This window comes from Nicotiana tabacum, chromosome 11 (assembly GCF_000715075.1).
Source record: "Nicotiana tabacum cultivar K326 chromosome 11, ASM71507v2, whole genome shotgun sequence".
Taxonomy (NCBI): Eukaryota; Viridiplantae; Streptophyta; class Magnoliopsida; order Solanales; family Solanaceae; genus Nicotiana; species Nicotiana tabacum.
Genome location: NC_134090.1, coordinates 102475674 through 102490028, shown reverse-complemented (window position 1 = coordinate 102490028; position 14355 = coordinate 102475674). Strand labels below are relative to the sequence as shown.

The window sequence follows — 14355 nt, the reverse complement described above, 5'->3', positions numbered from 1 at the left end:
GGTCTGAAGTACATTACACTTCAGACTAATTTTTTTTTTTCAACTTCAAATCTGATAGGTCCGAAGTTTAACTTAAAAGTTCGTAAGCTTGTAAATTTTTGTTCAAAGAGGGTATAACTTTAATTTTGTGATCTCAATTGGCTATAGATGCAAATGCCCCATTTTTACTCCACGAATCATATTGTCTTATTACTTATGTGAGTTATGATTATTTCGAAATAAGGGAATTTGTACCATTACCAAATTTGGCAAATGGATTAAAGTCTTCAAACAAAAAGATGAACCTAAATTGGAATATCCAATGAAACCCCCGATATTCTGAATCACAACTCACAACCAAAAGCCATGGGAGCATGCAATGTAACTGATGCCATTTTTGAAGGGCTCCCCAATCATAGGCAGCATGTCCTTCTCAGCTTTTCCTACTTTTCGGGCCCTATACATTTTATGCCATTATTATTCACACAATTTCGAGGCTAATAAAATTGTTCATCAGTTTAAAGAAAGAAGAAAAAGAATTGATCTTCAGGGCAATTGATCGGTAATGCAAATGCAATGAAATGAAAAGGTACCCATTATTCAATTCAATGTGTTCTTCAATCCCCATAATTTCATCCAGCATTACAACTCCTCATCCATGCCATTCATACCTGAAGTCTTTCTGATTTGTCTCAGCTTAGCTTTCTAGGGTTTTGAGGAAAAAAAGAGATAAATTTAAAGTTCATACCTTTTTGCACACACACACACACATATATGTGTGTGTGTGTGTGTATGTGTGTTTGTCTTTTCATTTTTTTCATTCATGCATGTAACTATGTAAAAGGACTCATTTGCGTTTGTTTCTTTTTGGCATATGGATTGGCTTTACCAGGTTGGTCTCTCAAAGAAAAAGGAAAAAGTAAGAGGATTATATTAAGAAAATCTGATCTAATGTGTGATGGTTCTCTCTGGTTCTCCTGTTAAAACTTGAATCTTGGGGGCGACGTTTGCAGGGGCTGAAACCCCTGATTTTCTAGGGGGAGAAAAAAGGGAAGGTAATAGTGTTTCATATATAAAACACAGATAAAAACATATATGCGTATTTTAGGTTGAAATGTTGGCGTTGGTGGGGAGAAGGAGTAGCTGACGATGGAGCAAGAATTAAATTCAAAGCTTAGGATTCAGAACAATTCACCAAATGCTCAAAGGTCTAAGAGCTTCGCATTTAGAGCACCTCAGGTGAATTTCACAATCCAAGATTTTGAATTGGGAAAGATCTATGGAGTTGGTTCTTATTCCAAGGTCAGATTTTTAATCCTTTTTACCCAGTTCCTCTCTTTATTTGGTGTTTGGAAGCAGTCTAGTTTTAGATTCCTCTTCCATTTTTTTCTTTTTTGTGCTTAGTTTATGTTTATGTTTTCTCGCTTTTATTATTTTGCTTTATTTTCCTGCTCATTTTGTCTTAGTGATATGTTAGTTAACATGCTTCGTCTCTTTTACCTTCCATGTCAACTGGCTCCTCTTTTTGAGGGGTGCAGAGAGTGGTTTGGTGTTAGTATCATGAATTTTCTTTTTGAAGCTTCAATTTGTTATTTCATTAGCTTACTCGGAATGTAATGAATTATCTGCCAAATGCTCCGCACAAAAGGAAAAAAGAGAAAATTAGAATATTGCAGTAGTCTTCTTTTAGACCAGAGAGAAAATCTTTTTAGCGAGTTCATCTTTGGAATGTGGTTTGAATTATCTAGTATCAGAATAAAAAGCGATGCTTGGTAGCATTAATTGTTGATCACACTCCTAAAGCAGAGCTCCCTTTAGGGGCTACCAAGCCCCATTTTCAGTTGAGGGGTCGTCTTATTAGCCTATATTGGTAACTAACAAAATTCTTCTCATGTGTGGTCCTTCTCCCTTCACCCCTTTTGCTTTTTCTCGGGGGTAAATCATGAATGTTAATTGATGTTTTGGATGCAAATTGTGGAAACTACCAGGTTGTCAGAGCAAAAAAGAAAGATACAGGGAATGTTTATGCCTTGAAGATCATGGACAAAAAGTTCATCACTAAAGAAAATAAGACTGCTTATGTGAAATTAGAGAGAATTGTGCTTGATCAACTGGATCATCCTGGCATTGTACCACTATTTTTTACCTTCCAAGACACTTTTTCACTATGTAAGTATTCTACACATTTGTTGATATGTTAGTATTTTACACATTCTTTTTAAGGATCTTTTTCCACTCTTTATATCTGGCATTTCTTGTTGAATATTGATTTTTCTCCTTCTAATTTCATGTAATCCTATTGGGAAGACATGGGCCTGGAGTCCTGCGAAGGTGGGGAGCTTTTTGATCAAATTACCCGGGTGAGTAAATGAAGAATTTTTCCGATCAAAAAAAGTAAATGAAGAATCAAAAGTCACAACACAAAAGGTAAAATAAAATCTTGTCACTAGTGAAACTCTTACGTAGTATTACGACTTCTCTCGAAAGCGTATTTTCTTATTGAAGTTTGCATTGTGATTGACTTCCTGATTCTGAAATAGTCTGATGTTACCTTCCAGAAAGACCAATCATCTTATGAATATCCCTATCCAGCTATTCTGATGTCATTGCCAGTGAAGGATTTCCCATTTCTGAAGCGTGTTAACAATTCCACAATTTGCATCCATTGCTTTTTGACTTGTAAAGCACTTAAATCGTCTCCTATTGAACTTTTACTTTGGTGCATGCAGAAAGGCCGTTTGTCTGAGGAGGAGGCTCGTTTTTATGCAGCTGAAGTAGCAGATGCTCTTGAATATATACACAGCATGGGATTGATTCATCGAGATATTAAGGTACTTTTATTATGTGGTCTATTGTGTCAACAGAATATGCTAGGACAATTTTGATTTTTTATTTATGGCAGCCCGAGAACCTGCTACTTACTGCAGATGGACATATTAAAGTTGCCGACTTTGGCAGTGTAAAGCCCATGCAAGATAGCAGAATAACAGTCCTTCCAAATGCAGCATCAGGTATATCTTGCTTGCTGTAAGGTCACTTCCGTGGAAATCATGAGAATCACGTAAGCACAAAATAGGTGTTTTGATGCCATTGCCATTACTGAATCACTGGTCTTTATTTTCTTTAGATGACAAGGCTTGTACTTTTGTGGGGACAGCTGCATATGTGCCTCCTGAAGTTTTAAATTCCTCTCCTGCAACTTTTGGGTATGGACTTTATCCTTGGTAAAGACAAATCTTTTGCTTCTTCGTTTTGTATTAATAGTAGGTTGTACGGTAATCCACATACAAAGGGCATAATATTGAGTTCTGAAGAAGGAATCTAAATCTCCGGAAACTATATCAATCAACTATGCCTTGGTCCCAAATATAATTGCTATTAGTTTCTACACTTCATTGATGTTGTCTGAATTATGCATATTTAACTGGAAGCATAATTATTCCGTTTGGACATGATATACCAGAAATGATCTCTGGGCACTTGGCTGCACCTTGTATCAAATGCTTTCAGGAACTTCTCCCTTTAAAGATGCCAGCGAATGGCTCATCTTTCAAAGAATCATTGCAAGAGATATCAGGTTCCCAAATCATTTTTCAGATGAAGCCAGAGATCTCATTGATAGGTTACTGGTAAGCTATTTTTCCTGTTTAATCTTACCTGCATTTCCCTGTGGTTCCTCTTCTCCTTTCCTCCCTACTTTTTCTTTGTTGTCTTTTTTTTTTTTTTTTCTCATATGAATCTCAACTTGAGTTAGTCTCACCCATAAATTTCTATCGGCGAATATCTTAACAATTTATCTGAGTTTTTGCTTTTGATTTGCTTCATCAGTTTAACCTAGTCTCTAGATAATTATATTTGTTAGCAATAAACAGAATCTCATCTCTACTGTTGGGTGCCGCGAAACTTTGTCCCACATCAACCAAATACTAGTCCTTCTGCACATAGATGGCATCGTCGTATGGGAACAACTGGCCATGTGCATTTTCTCAAGCTCCTCTCCTAATAGGTTTCGCTGTAGAATGTAGTTCTGCATCGACCAAAGATGAGGCCTTGGGCATATTATAAGGTCCCTACTCTCTCACAACCTACAAGGTGCATTTTCAGGACAAGATCCTCCATACCACGTATGGAGGTGGGAAATACTGTGTGGTGATTAGTCAACCATTTTGATCATCAACATCTACTTTAGTTGCAATTTCTGTATGAGTTGACGAATGAGTGACCATTTTGAGCATCAACATCTATTTGGTTGTGCTGGAATTCCTCTTATTGTCAACCTCTTCTTCTGTCAGCTGAATTGGGACTAATCCAAGAAAGACATACGACTAATGTACTTTCAAGGTTTTGCACCTCTCAAGTACAAAGAAGAGAGAAAAACAAAAGCACCCCGCTATAGTTTTTCACAAAACTAGCGAAAACGTTCTTCAAACTCACGTGAGAAGAATGTAAGATGAAAAGAACCTTACCCACTCGTTCTTCAATCCCGCAAGGTTGCAAAAGCGTTGAATAAAGGAAGAACAATGAAATAAAAGAGTTAATCACGTTTAGGAAGCTAATGCTCAAAGAAACTAATCACCCCACTTTATTTTCGGTATATTCAGTCCTTTAAATAGGCTTTACAATGAGTAAAATTGATAAGGTTAAGAAAAATTAATCCTAATTAAAGTAGAATAAAAATAAGGCTAAGAAAACCTATCCTAACTAAAATAGGAAAAAAAAATTCAAGTAGGAGTGGAATACCAACTAACAATCCTAGTTTGACTAGAACTACAAATATAATCCTGCGAAAACAAGAATTAAATTACTAGAAAGCAAGAATATGAAATCTTAATCTTTAAGGAAAAGAAATCCTAATCTTGAATGGATTCTTGGACTTCTTGAATTTCTTGGATTTTTAGTTTTCTTGATCTTGCATCATTCTTCCCTGGTTGAAAAAGACTCGTCCTTGAGTCTAACCAGTGTTGTGAAGAGCGTGTTGCGAGGAAAAGCGACAACCCCCATTTCTCTTAAAGCGAGAAGCGAAGCGCTCGCTTTTTAATTTTAATTTTTTTTTAAAAAATAAATACTGCATAGACAACACATGTAACTGTAAGCAAATGTTCAATACTTCAATGTAAAAACTAAAGAGTAGCATCAATTAAAGCACAAAATGAACATCCTATTCTTCTACAAGATTGTCAAATTCTTGTATTCTACTATTATTATTATATTGCTCGTTATCTTCTTCAACTTCTTCTTCTTCATCAACTAGGGACAAAGTAGCTGCTTCTTTTCCCTTCCGCTGTGAACTTGAAGTTGAGGTACTCCCCCTCAAACCATCAATCCTCTCCCCAATTCCACGCGCCTCCGCAACATCACCCCAAGTGAAATCAGAAGTTTCCTCAAATACTTCTTCATCTGCATGATCTTCTGGGACTCCAGTTAGCCATTCATTAGCATCATCGATGTTGTCCAAACTAATTGGATCAATTACATTGCAAGCGTTATAACAACGCCTCATTGTTTTATTGTACTTAATGAAGACTAGATCATTGAGACACTTCAAGGTTAGTTTGTTCTTCTTTTATGTATGAATCTGCAAATAATAAGTAATTATTAAGATTAGGACAATTGAGATATAATGTAATTATCTTAATATACTAAATCTTTCTTGTTAGTTCTTACCTGTTCAAACTTCAAACACGCTCCAATTCCTTTCACACCCGGATGAGCTACATGTTAGACTTAGAACCTTGATGGCAAACTTTTGTAATTCTGGAGAGGAATGGTCATATTTCTTCCACCATTCAACTGTAGAAGTAGAACAAATATTCAAACATAATATTGATAAAGAGATAACTTATTTACTATAAAGCAACATATAAGCACTCGCTCACCTGGTGACTTCATCTTTCTTTGTCTAATCATCATGTTTTTTCCAAAAAGTTGCTCAGCATTCCTATAAGTACTAAACTGCTCCGTTATTTTATCTTGCACGGATAAATCAGGTATCAACTTCTCAATAAATTCAATGCATCCCTTCCACAATTCTTCATCTCCTAGAATCCTCTCTTCATTGTCATAAAACAGTTCCGGGTTCAAAACAAGTCCAGTTGCATGCAAAGGGCGATGAATCTGACCGTCCCACCTTTTATCTATGATCTCAACTCTTTTGTATTTTCTTTGATAATTAAACGAGTCTTGAATAGCCTCCTGCACCCTATACATTGCTTCGTAAAGGTAGTCCACTGGTTGTCTTTGCTCCCCATCCACTAAACGAAGCACTTTAACTAAAGGACCACCAATCTTCAATGCATAAACCACATTGTTCTAGAATGAAGTAGAAAGTATAATGTCTGCAGATTCTCTCCCTCGAGCTTCCCTTTTATAGGCATTGTTAGTTTACTCATCTGAAACAAACAACTTCTTCAAATTGCTTTGGTAAAGAATAGGTACCCAATGCTCACTAGGTTTCAAATTACATATTGCTAGCTTATCATAAAGCTTCTTCACGTTGTAAGAAAACTTAGCATGTGGTTGTACTAAATCCCACTTTCTAAGTTTCAACTTTCTACCATGCCTTCTCCATGTAATCTTTCTATATTGACTATCAAACTTCAATTGACGATATGAAGTAATTGGTGTTAGAACTTCACGAAACTTAGCCAACTCCATGTCTAGCTTTGAATTAAGCATGGAGATCAACGCTCTTCTTGAGACTGCATCAATTACAATGCTTGTACACCAATAACCAGATGATGTTATATACGTGTATATATGTATGTATGTATATATATATATATATGTGTGTGGGGGTATATATGAGTTGAAGACATCTTGTTTCTCCAATATACTTCAAGCTCTCCATGGCAAGCTTGAAATTGAAGAATATTTAGGCAAATAACTGTAAATAGTTAGTTCATAGTTACACAAATTCAAAAAGAACTTACGGAGAGAATTAGCAATTGTGCAGGATCTAGGAAAGCTAGGAACTACGTAGTTTTGATTAGATAGGCTTTGTAATTAGATTCCCTTAAATGATTGGTTTCGTTTGTCTTTCTGAGATCTTAATATTCTGAGCAATCTTCCAAGAAGGTGGTTTGGAATCTAGATGCTCTTAGTTTGTTCCGGTAATATTCACAGTTTATTACCCAAAAAAAAAAAAAAAAACGTGAAGTGTTTCTGCCCATGTCTATGCATTGCATTCAATTATCTATTAGGTATAGCAAAAAGTAGTTTGTTCAAATATCTTGTACCAAGATACTTGGTCTTGTAATGCAAGCCCAACTTCAATAATCCTACACCTTTTCCATGACCTTTTATTTTTCCCTAAAATCATCTCCGCCCAATGACACCATGTGACAGTGAATCTAATTTTTCACCTTTTGCTTTTACTTTAAAGAAAAAAAAACCCAACAGAGGAACCTTTATGAGTCTGAGTGACGTCTACATGGTTAACTCTCAACAAGGAGCAAAAGTGATTCATTATATGGGCTAATCGCAAACTATTAATGTACGACTGAAACAATAATCTGCTTTTGCTCTCAGCTCTTCTATCTTATGAAATGGAACAAAGACTTGAGAGGAGAAGGAAGTGTTCTCATCAAATTTTGTAATTCGTTTTTTGCCTTTCTAATGGCATTCAGCTATTTTACATCTTCAGAGTGAAGTCCAGACTCCAGAGCAGAAACTGGTTATATATCTATTGGCTAGCAAGTTTGGTTAAAGTGGATGTAATTTTTGTCACATATACAACTGCTACGTTGTATAGGAAAAGTAATTTACTACGTATTGTGTGCGTAAACAAAAAGATTCTCCCTTCCCCTTCCCACCTTTTCCCTTTGGATAGAAGGAGCGGAAGTGGTTGAAGGGTAGCGGGTATTGTTAAATCATTATTGATACTATTCTCCTTCCCCCTTCCCACCTTTTCCCTTTGGATAGAAGGAACGGAAGAGGTTGAAGGGTAGGAGGTATTGTTAAATCATTATTGATACTATTGTCACTTTTTTGTTCCTACTAGTCCTGGGCATGCGTGTTGCACGTGCATCTCATGTAATTAGTATAAAATAAAATAAAAATTACATTGTTTTGTACATGGATGATAAAATGCTTTGAATCATGATTATAATATAAGAAAAGGATTGTAATCGCAACAATCGGAACATTTAAGCTAAAAAATTAGAAGGAGAAGATACAATATAAGAACTGTAAATGTTAGCTCTAAAAAATTATTATACGCATGAGAAGTTAAGAGTTTAACTTTGTAAAGTGAAGAATTTAGATAAATGTATCTTAATAAATTCTTTAACAATCCCATGGAAAATTTAACGTTACAAAACTAACTTTTGTAGCTTTCATATTTTGTTTAGTAATATTGAAAGTATTATTAATGTAACTTTTAAGGGCATAAAAATCCAATAATATTATATGGTCATTTTAGTCTTTCGTATTCAACTTTGATCTTCATGGTTATAATATTGTATGATTATGAGATTTAATTCCTGGCTCGGACATATCGATGAGCTTAAGTAAGTGTTTGGTTCATATACTTTTTTGATGTAACGACTCAGGATATTGATCCTAGCCGAAGACCGGGTGCTGGACCTGATGGTTATGCTTCACTGAAGAACCATCCTTTCTTTAGGGAGGTTGATTGGGATAGTTTAAGGTCTCAAACTCCTCCATGTCTTGCTGCAGAGCCAAAAGTATGCCATTTCCTTTCATATTTATCTCTGAAGCGTTATTTCGTTCTGCTCAAAGTGATAACCGTTCATAGAAGTATTAACAGGCTATCCCAAATCTTCAGGCCCACTCTACTCGTAGCAGTGGTGAAGATCAAGATTCTTCATGTAATCCATCACATATTGGGGATGGATCAGCTAGAACTAATGATGGAAATGGTGGTACAACATCCTCTTCTGAAGCTGGTAGCATTACCAGGCTTGCTTCAATTGACTCTTTTGATTCAAAATGGTAGGTTTAACTTCTCTGGAGTACTAGCTGCATTCTCTTGGTATAACTTTTAAAAAGGGGCAGCTTTGTTATGTCAAAATGGTCCTGCTGCTTGTTGTGGGAGCTAGAAATCTTATGTAGTGGAAAGAGATCTAGTTAATCCTACTCAGTCATGCCATTTTCCTTATTTAAATTTTTGTCTTTTCTTCGTTAAGGAAAAAAAAAACTAATAATAACTATAGAATATTGTCCTGGAATTGGTAGTCTCTGTACTTTGGTAATTGTGGTTTAACATGTGAAAAGGTATCGTGTTCTACTTGGATGCCAGATTCTTGCATATATCTGCAGCTTCTGAAACTCCTTATGTTTCCTAATTGGGAAAAGGAAAAGGAAAGTAATCTTTTCTGCATGAAGAAATTACCAACTTCTAGTGCAAGCTGATAGCCTTCAAGTAGAAGCTTCATTAAGTTTCATGTAGAAGCTTGTTTCTACTCTTCAGAGCATATGTTGGAGTGGTTACTGCTATTCTAGACTCGTAAAGAGGGAAATGACATGCCTAAATTGCACACTTCAATACAGGCAGTTTTCACTTTTTAGTGCTAGTAATCTTTGCTACACGAATTAATATACCAACTTCTGGTGCAAGCTAATAGCCTTCAAGTATGTGGATGAATGCTTACATTATAGAAATTTTTTTTCTGTTCTTCCCGAGTATACATTGTATAGGTTACTACTCTACTAGAATTGTCAAGAGGGAAATGACAACCCTATCTTGGACATCAAATTCTCTTTTTCATTAGCTCTTTCCATCTCTCATTCTTTATGGATCAGTAATTTCATGTCAACGTGTTTCATCAACAGGAAACAATTTTTGGAGCCTGGTGAATCCGTTCTTATGATCTCCATGGTGAAAAAGATGCAGAAGCTTACAAGCAAGAAAGTTAAGCTTATCCTGACAAATAAGCCAAAGTTGATCTATGTAGACCCCTCAAAGTTGGTGGTCAAAGGGAACATTATATGGTCCGACAATTCTAACGATCTTAGTATTCAAGTCACAAGTCCTTCACAGTTTAAGGTTTGCACAGTTAAGTATAATTGGCTAATTCTGGTTGATGAGTTTTTATTATTATGTTTTTCCCAAGTAATCATAGTCTTAACTCAATCTCTGTATGTCTATGCAACTTGTGGTCGATCATACAGCCAAAGAAAGTATTGTCTTTCGAGGATGCTAAGCAACGAGCAATGCAGTGGAAAAAGGCAATTGAAGCTCTCCAAAACCGGTGATTTTTATGTTTCATTTCGACCATATATTCTTTGCAATAGAAATAAAACAGTTGGGGCCACAGGGGATCAAGTAACTGTTGGTTCCTCCCATGGAATTCTTATCAATACAACTTAATTTACAGGTCTAGTCATTTTCACCAGAGTTTTTTCTTTTTTTTCTTGGATGAAGCTTTCACCACATTTGTAAGGTACAATCTTTTAAAGGCAGAAACTCTTTAACTGAGAGTTCTCACTTCTCAGCTTTTTCTAGAAACCAAAATTTTGATTCTGAAACAAGACTTATTGTTTTCCGAAAACAAACAGCTCTCTTTCTTTTTCCTATTAAACCATTTTTGGGGGCATTCAACAGTTTTTTTTCTTTTCTTTTTCTGAACGAATAAATTGAAGCTCACACCTTGTTATCCAAGCATCACACCTAAATTAATTGTTTTCTTATACTTCTAGGATGGAGTAGGGGTCAAAAGAGAAATAAAAAATGGTTAATCAAAAAGATAAGAGTAGTTTATGCACCAAACTGCAAAATAGTTATGATTGTGGTTTAAAGGTCCCAATGCAACGATTGTGGTCCTGAATGTACTTGTTTGAGTTAAATTGATCACTTGGGAAAAAATCATCTTGTATTGATCTCAGCTTTTAATTACTCATGTATAGCTTGTCAATCTACCTATAAAATTAGTTTAATATTTCTTCTAAAACCACACATTTGATCCACGTTTTTTCCGCACACAAATTCAACCATGTATCAAACTCTTAATCTCTAAATTATCGAAAAACGTCGCCTAGTTTAAGCAAAGTTTACTAAATTTAATAACAAAATGAACTCAATTATTCATTGCTAAACTTCTCCAATCTTCTGAGAAAATTGAACCGTTGTGTCTCTGTTTTCCATTGTCCGAATAAAATTGTTTCAAGTGTTCGAAGCCTAAAATGGAATGAATATCTAATATTGTCATTTATATGACATTGTCTTTTTTCTTAGAAAAGTTCTTGAGCATAATGATCAGGAAAGAATTTATGCATCGAGTACCACATGCAACAGAATAAAATTGCTGGACCCAGATGACAAGTGGGAGATGGTAATTTACCATATGTAACGCATATACGTTAATAACAAATAAAAATTCTTGAACAAATACAATGAAGAAATGCAGAAGGTGTACTGGAATCTTTATCGAGCAATGGTAAAAGTGTACATGTTAATCGTGTTGTAATGATTTAGCAGAAAAATACGAGATTTTACATAACATGTGCAAATCATATATGAGCCATGGCCGATCATTCATCTGTAGAGAGGTTGACGAACTAGAAAATGGCAAGGCTCCACCAAAATATTCTTAATAAACCACTCTTAATGGACGTACTTGATAAACCTTCCACGTTTGTCTCTTCTTTACGAATTGTTTCATTGATATTAGAAGAATTAACCTAATAGCCGTCCACGCTTAAACTAAAAATAGCTGGCAAATGTATAATATTATATATAATTTATGCATGTGTAATATGTGTATAACAATTTATAATCAATGTATAGCCTATATATAACAGCTAAAAAAAGTAAAAGTGGATTCTACCGGCTTAATACTAATTGACAATCCATCAGTAGATGAGATATGAGTTAGGCGACCGATCATTTCCTTAAAAAGAAAGTGATCATCGTTACATAGTTGAAGAGAACCGTCTTGAATGACAATTTCGAAGAAACTACTTGGCCTTCTCGAGGGCTATATATATATATATATATATATATATATATATATATATATATATATATATATATATATATATATCAGCAGCAGAAGATAATTAAGAAGAAAAGTACACAACAGCACATAAATCAGAAGAAATTACAGTACAAGCCGTATAAGCCATTGACTCATCATCGATTTTAGGTTTCACATAGAGAGGATGAGGGTGAATTAGATGTGAGTGTAGTTAGTGATTGGCCAGGCATGATGGTATCCGTTAACTTAGAAAAGAAATATGACAAAGTACCAAAGGAGGTTTTATAGAGATGCTTGGAGTCTAGAGGTGTACATGTGCCATACATTAGAGCGATTAAGGACATATAAAATGGAGTCAAAATTCGAGTCAAAACAGTAGGACGAGACATGGAACACTTCCCAGTCGAGATGGGATTGTACCAGGGATCACCTCTTAGCCCATTTTTATTTACCTTGGTGATGGATGAATTGACAAGACATATCCAAGGGGAGGTACCATACTGCATGTATTTGACGATGGCATAGTATTGATTGACGAGACATGCAGCAGCGTTAATAATAGACTAGAGGTTTCGAGACAGATTCTAGAGTCTAAAGATTTTAGGTTGAGCATGACTAAAATAAAATATATGGAGTGCAAGTTCAGTGACACATACCATGAGAGGGATGTAAAAGTGAGAATTGATACACATGTCAACCCCAAGAGAGGAAGCTTCAAGTATCTTGAGTTAATAATCCAAGGAAATAGGGAGATTGACGATGATGTCAGATATCATATTGGAGTGGGGTAGAAGAATTGGAGTCTCGCATTCGGTATCCTATGTGATAAGAATGTGCAACCGAGACATAAAGGTAATAGAGCGATTGTTAGACCAACTATGTTGTATAAGCACAGTGTTGGCCAATCAAGAATTTACACGGTCAAAAGATAACTGTAGCAAAATTTGGCTGTTTAGATTGGTGTGGGAATACTAGGAGAGATAAGATTAGGAAAATAGATATACGAGACAAGGTGGGAATAGCATCAGTGGTGGACAAAATGCGAGAAGCGAGGCTAAGAGGCTTTTGACATATAAAGAGGAAGAGAACAGATGCCACATTGAGGAGGTACAGGAGCTTGGCAGTGATAAGTCTAAGGAGAGTCAAAGGTAGACCGGGAAAGAATTGCGGAGAGGTGATTAGATATTACATGACATATCTCCAGCTCATAGAGGACATGACCCTGGATAGAAAAGCAAGAGGGTCGAGGATTATGATAGAGGGCTAGTAAGTAGTCGAGCGATTTTTTTTTCATCATCATATCTTGAATAATGTTTATTTTACTTGGATTATCTTTATTATTTTTGTTGTCATTACTTTCTTTTGTACCATGTTCTCACATAGTTTTTTACTCATCCATTTGTCAAATCTGGTTTGGAAATACTTTGCTTGAGCCGAGGGTCTATCAATAATAATCTCTCTATCTCCATAAAAGTAGGAATAAGGGTCTGCGTACATCTTATCCTCTTCAGATCCACCTGTGCGAGCACACTTGGTATGTTGTTATTGCTATAGTTAGTGATTAGGAGTAAAGAGAAGGCAAGTTTAAATTTTAATCAAATTAAAAGATGACTTTTAAAATGAACAAAATGATCCTTCATGTATGGAGGTTAGACTATCTTGGTCCTTCATATATAACATTTGACAACAATAATCCTTATTGTATGCAAAAACATAACACTTTTTATTCCTAACCCTAAAACTACCGTTTTCCCTTTAAGAAGCTGTTATAATTTACAAAGGTCGTTAACTACTTTTTGTTGCTACAGAACATGAATGAACATCCATGCATTCCCGTAGTCGGAGATATACCATGGGGGAAAGCTCCTCCATTACTGACTCCTTCCATTTCTCCGATGACTCTCGCCAGAATCCTCTCCTAGCCCTTCTCTTCCTTTCTATTTTCAAACTAAACGAAAAGAAAAAACAATGTCACTACAAAAAGTCATTGGATGAGAATTTAGTGAGATCGAGGTTGAACTCAAATACTTGAGTCCACCTTCAATAGTGGCAATGTTAAATTCACCTATATTGCCGGTCAAGGTCTCGATGTTGTCAGTTACAAATTCAGATGAACCGTTGTGGTGCCTGCAGTGATAATGGAGTTAAAGGAGAATATGGTGGCAATGCAATTCAGTTTGACACTGGTGGTAATTTTCCCCTAATTGCCAATTTCTAAGTTCCCTATCAAGGGCCAATTAAAATCTCTCCATCCATGTTCTTCTTCTTCTTCTTCTTTTGGCCAGAGCTTGAATCAAGAATAAGGATGGAGAACTTTTGACGAAAAACCCGCTTCTACTCCATCAAAGAAATTAAGGCTAAAGGGTTTGATGGTGTATTTTATATATAAAATTGAGATGAAATCTGATTAAAAGCATAGAGGGGACCTGATGCATTTGCA

At 35.6% G+C, this 14355-nt stretch overlaps 1 protein-coding gene across 3 annotated transcripts; it reads left to right on the top strand.

Moving 5' to 3' along the window:
* Positions 1-390: 390 nt before the first annotated feature.
* On the top strand, positions 391-10319 carry LOC107817187 (3-phosphoinositide-dependent protein kinase 2-like). 3 transcript variants are annotated; one of them, XM_016642964.2, is made up of 12 exons: positions 391-568; positions 872-1281; positions 1968-2148; positions 2287-2339; positions 2709-2810; positions 2882-2990; positions 3107-3185; positions 3443-3608; positions 8529-8663; positions 8765-8931; positions 9772-9994; positions 10111-10319. In XM_016642964.2, exons 2-12 carry the CDS (start codon positions 1129-1131, stop codon positions 10192-10194), a joined length of 1452 nt encoding a protein of 483 aa, XP_016498450.1. In that variant the 5' UTR covers positions 391-568; positions 872-1128; the 3' UTR covers positions 10195-10319. The 3 variants fall into 3 exon arrangements, with proteins under 3 accessions (XP_016498450.1, XP_016498448.1, XP_016498449.1); XM_016642962.2 differs by having other exon boundaries at positions 8747-8931; XM_016642963.2 differs by having other exon boundaries at positions 433-568; positions 1088-1281; positions 8747-8931.
* The last annotated feature ends 4036 nt before the right edge of the window (positions 10320-14355 follow it).

Coding starts and splice junctions, on each gene's coding strand:
- LOC107817187 (XM_016642962.2), top strand. CDS start 1,129: ATGGAGCAAGAATTAAATTCAAAGCTTAGGATTCAGAACAATTCACCA. Junction 2,811..2,881: donor TGATTCATCGAGATATTAAG/GTACTTTTATTA, acceptor TATTTATGGCAG/CCCGAGAACCTGCTACTTAC. Junction 9,995..10,110: donor CACAGTTTAAGGTTTGCACA/GTTAAGTATAAT, acceptor TCGATCATACAG/CCAAAGAAAGTATTGTCTTT.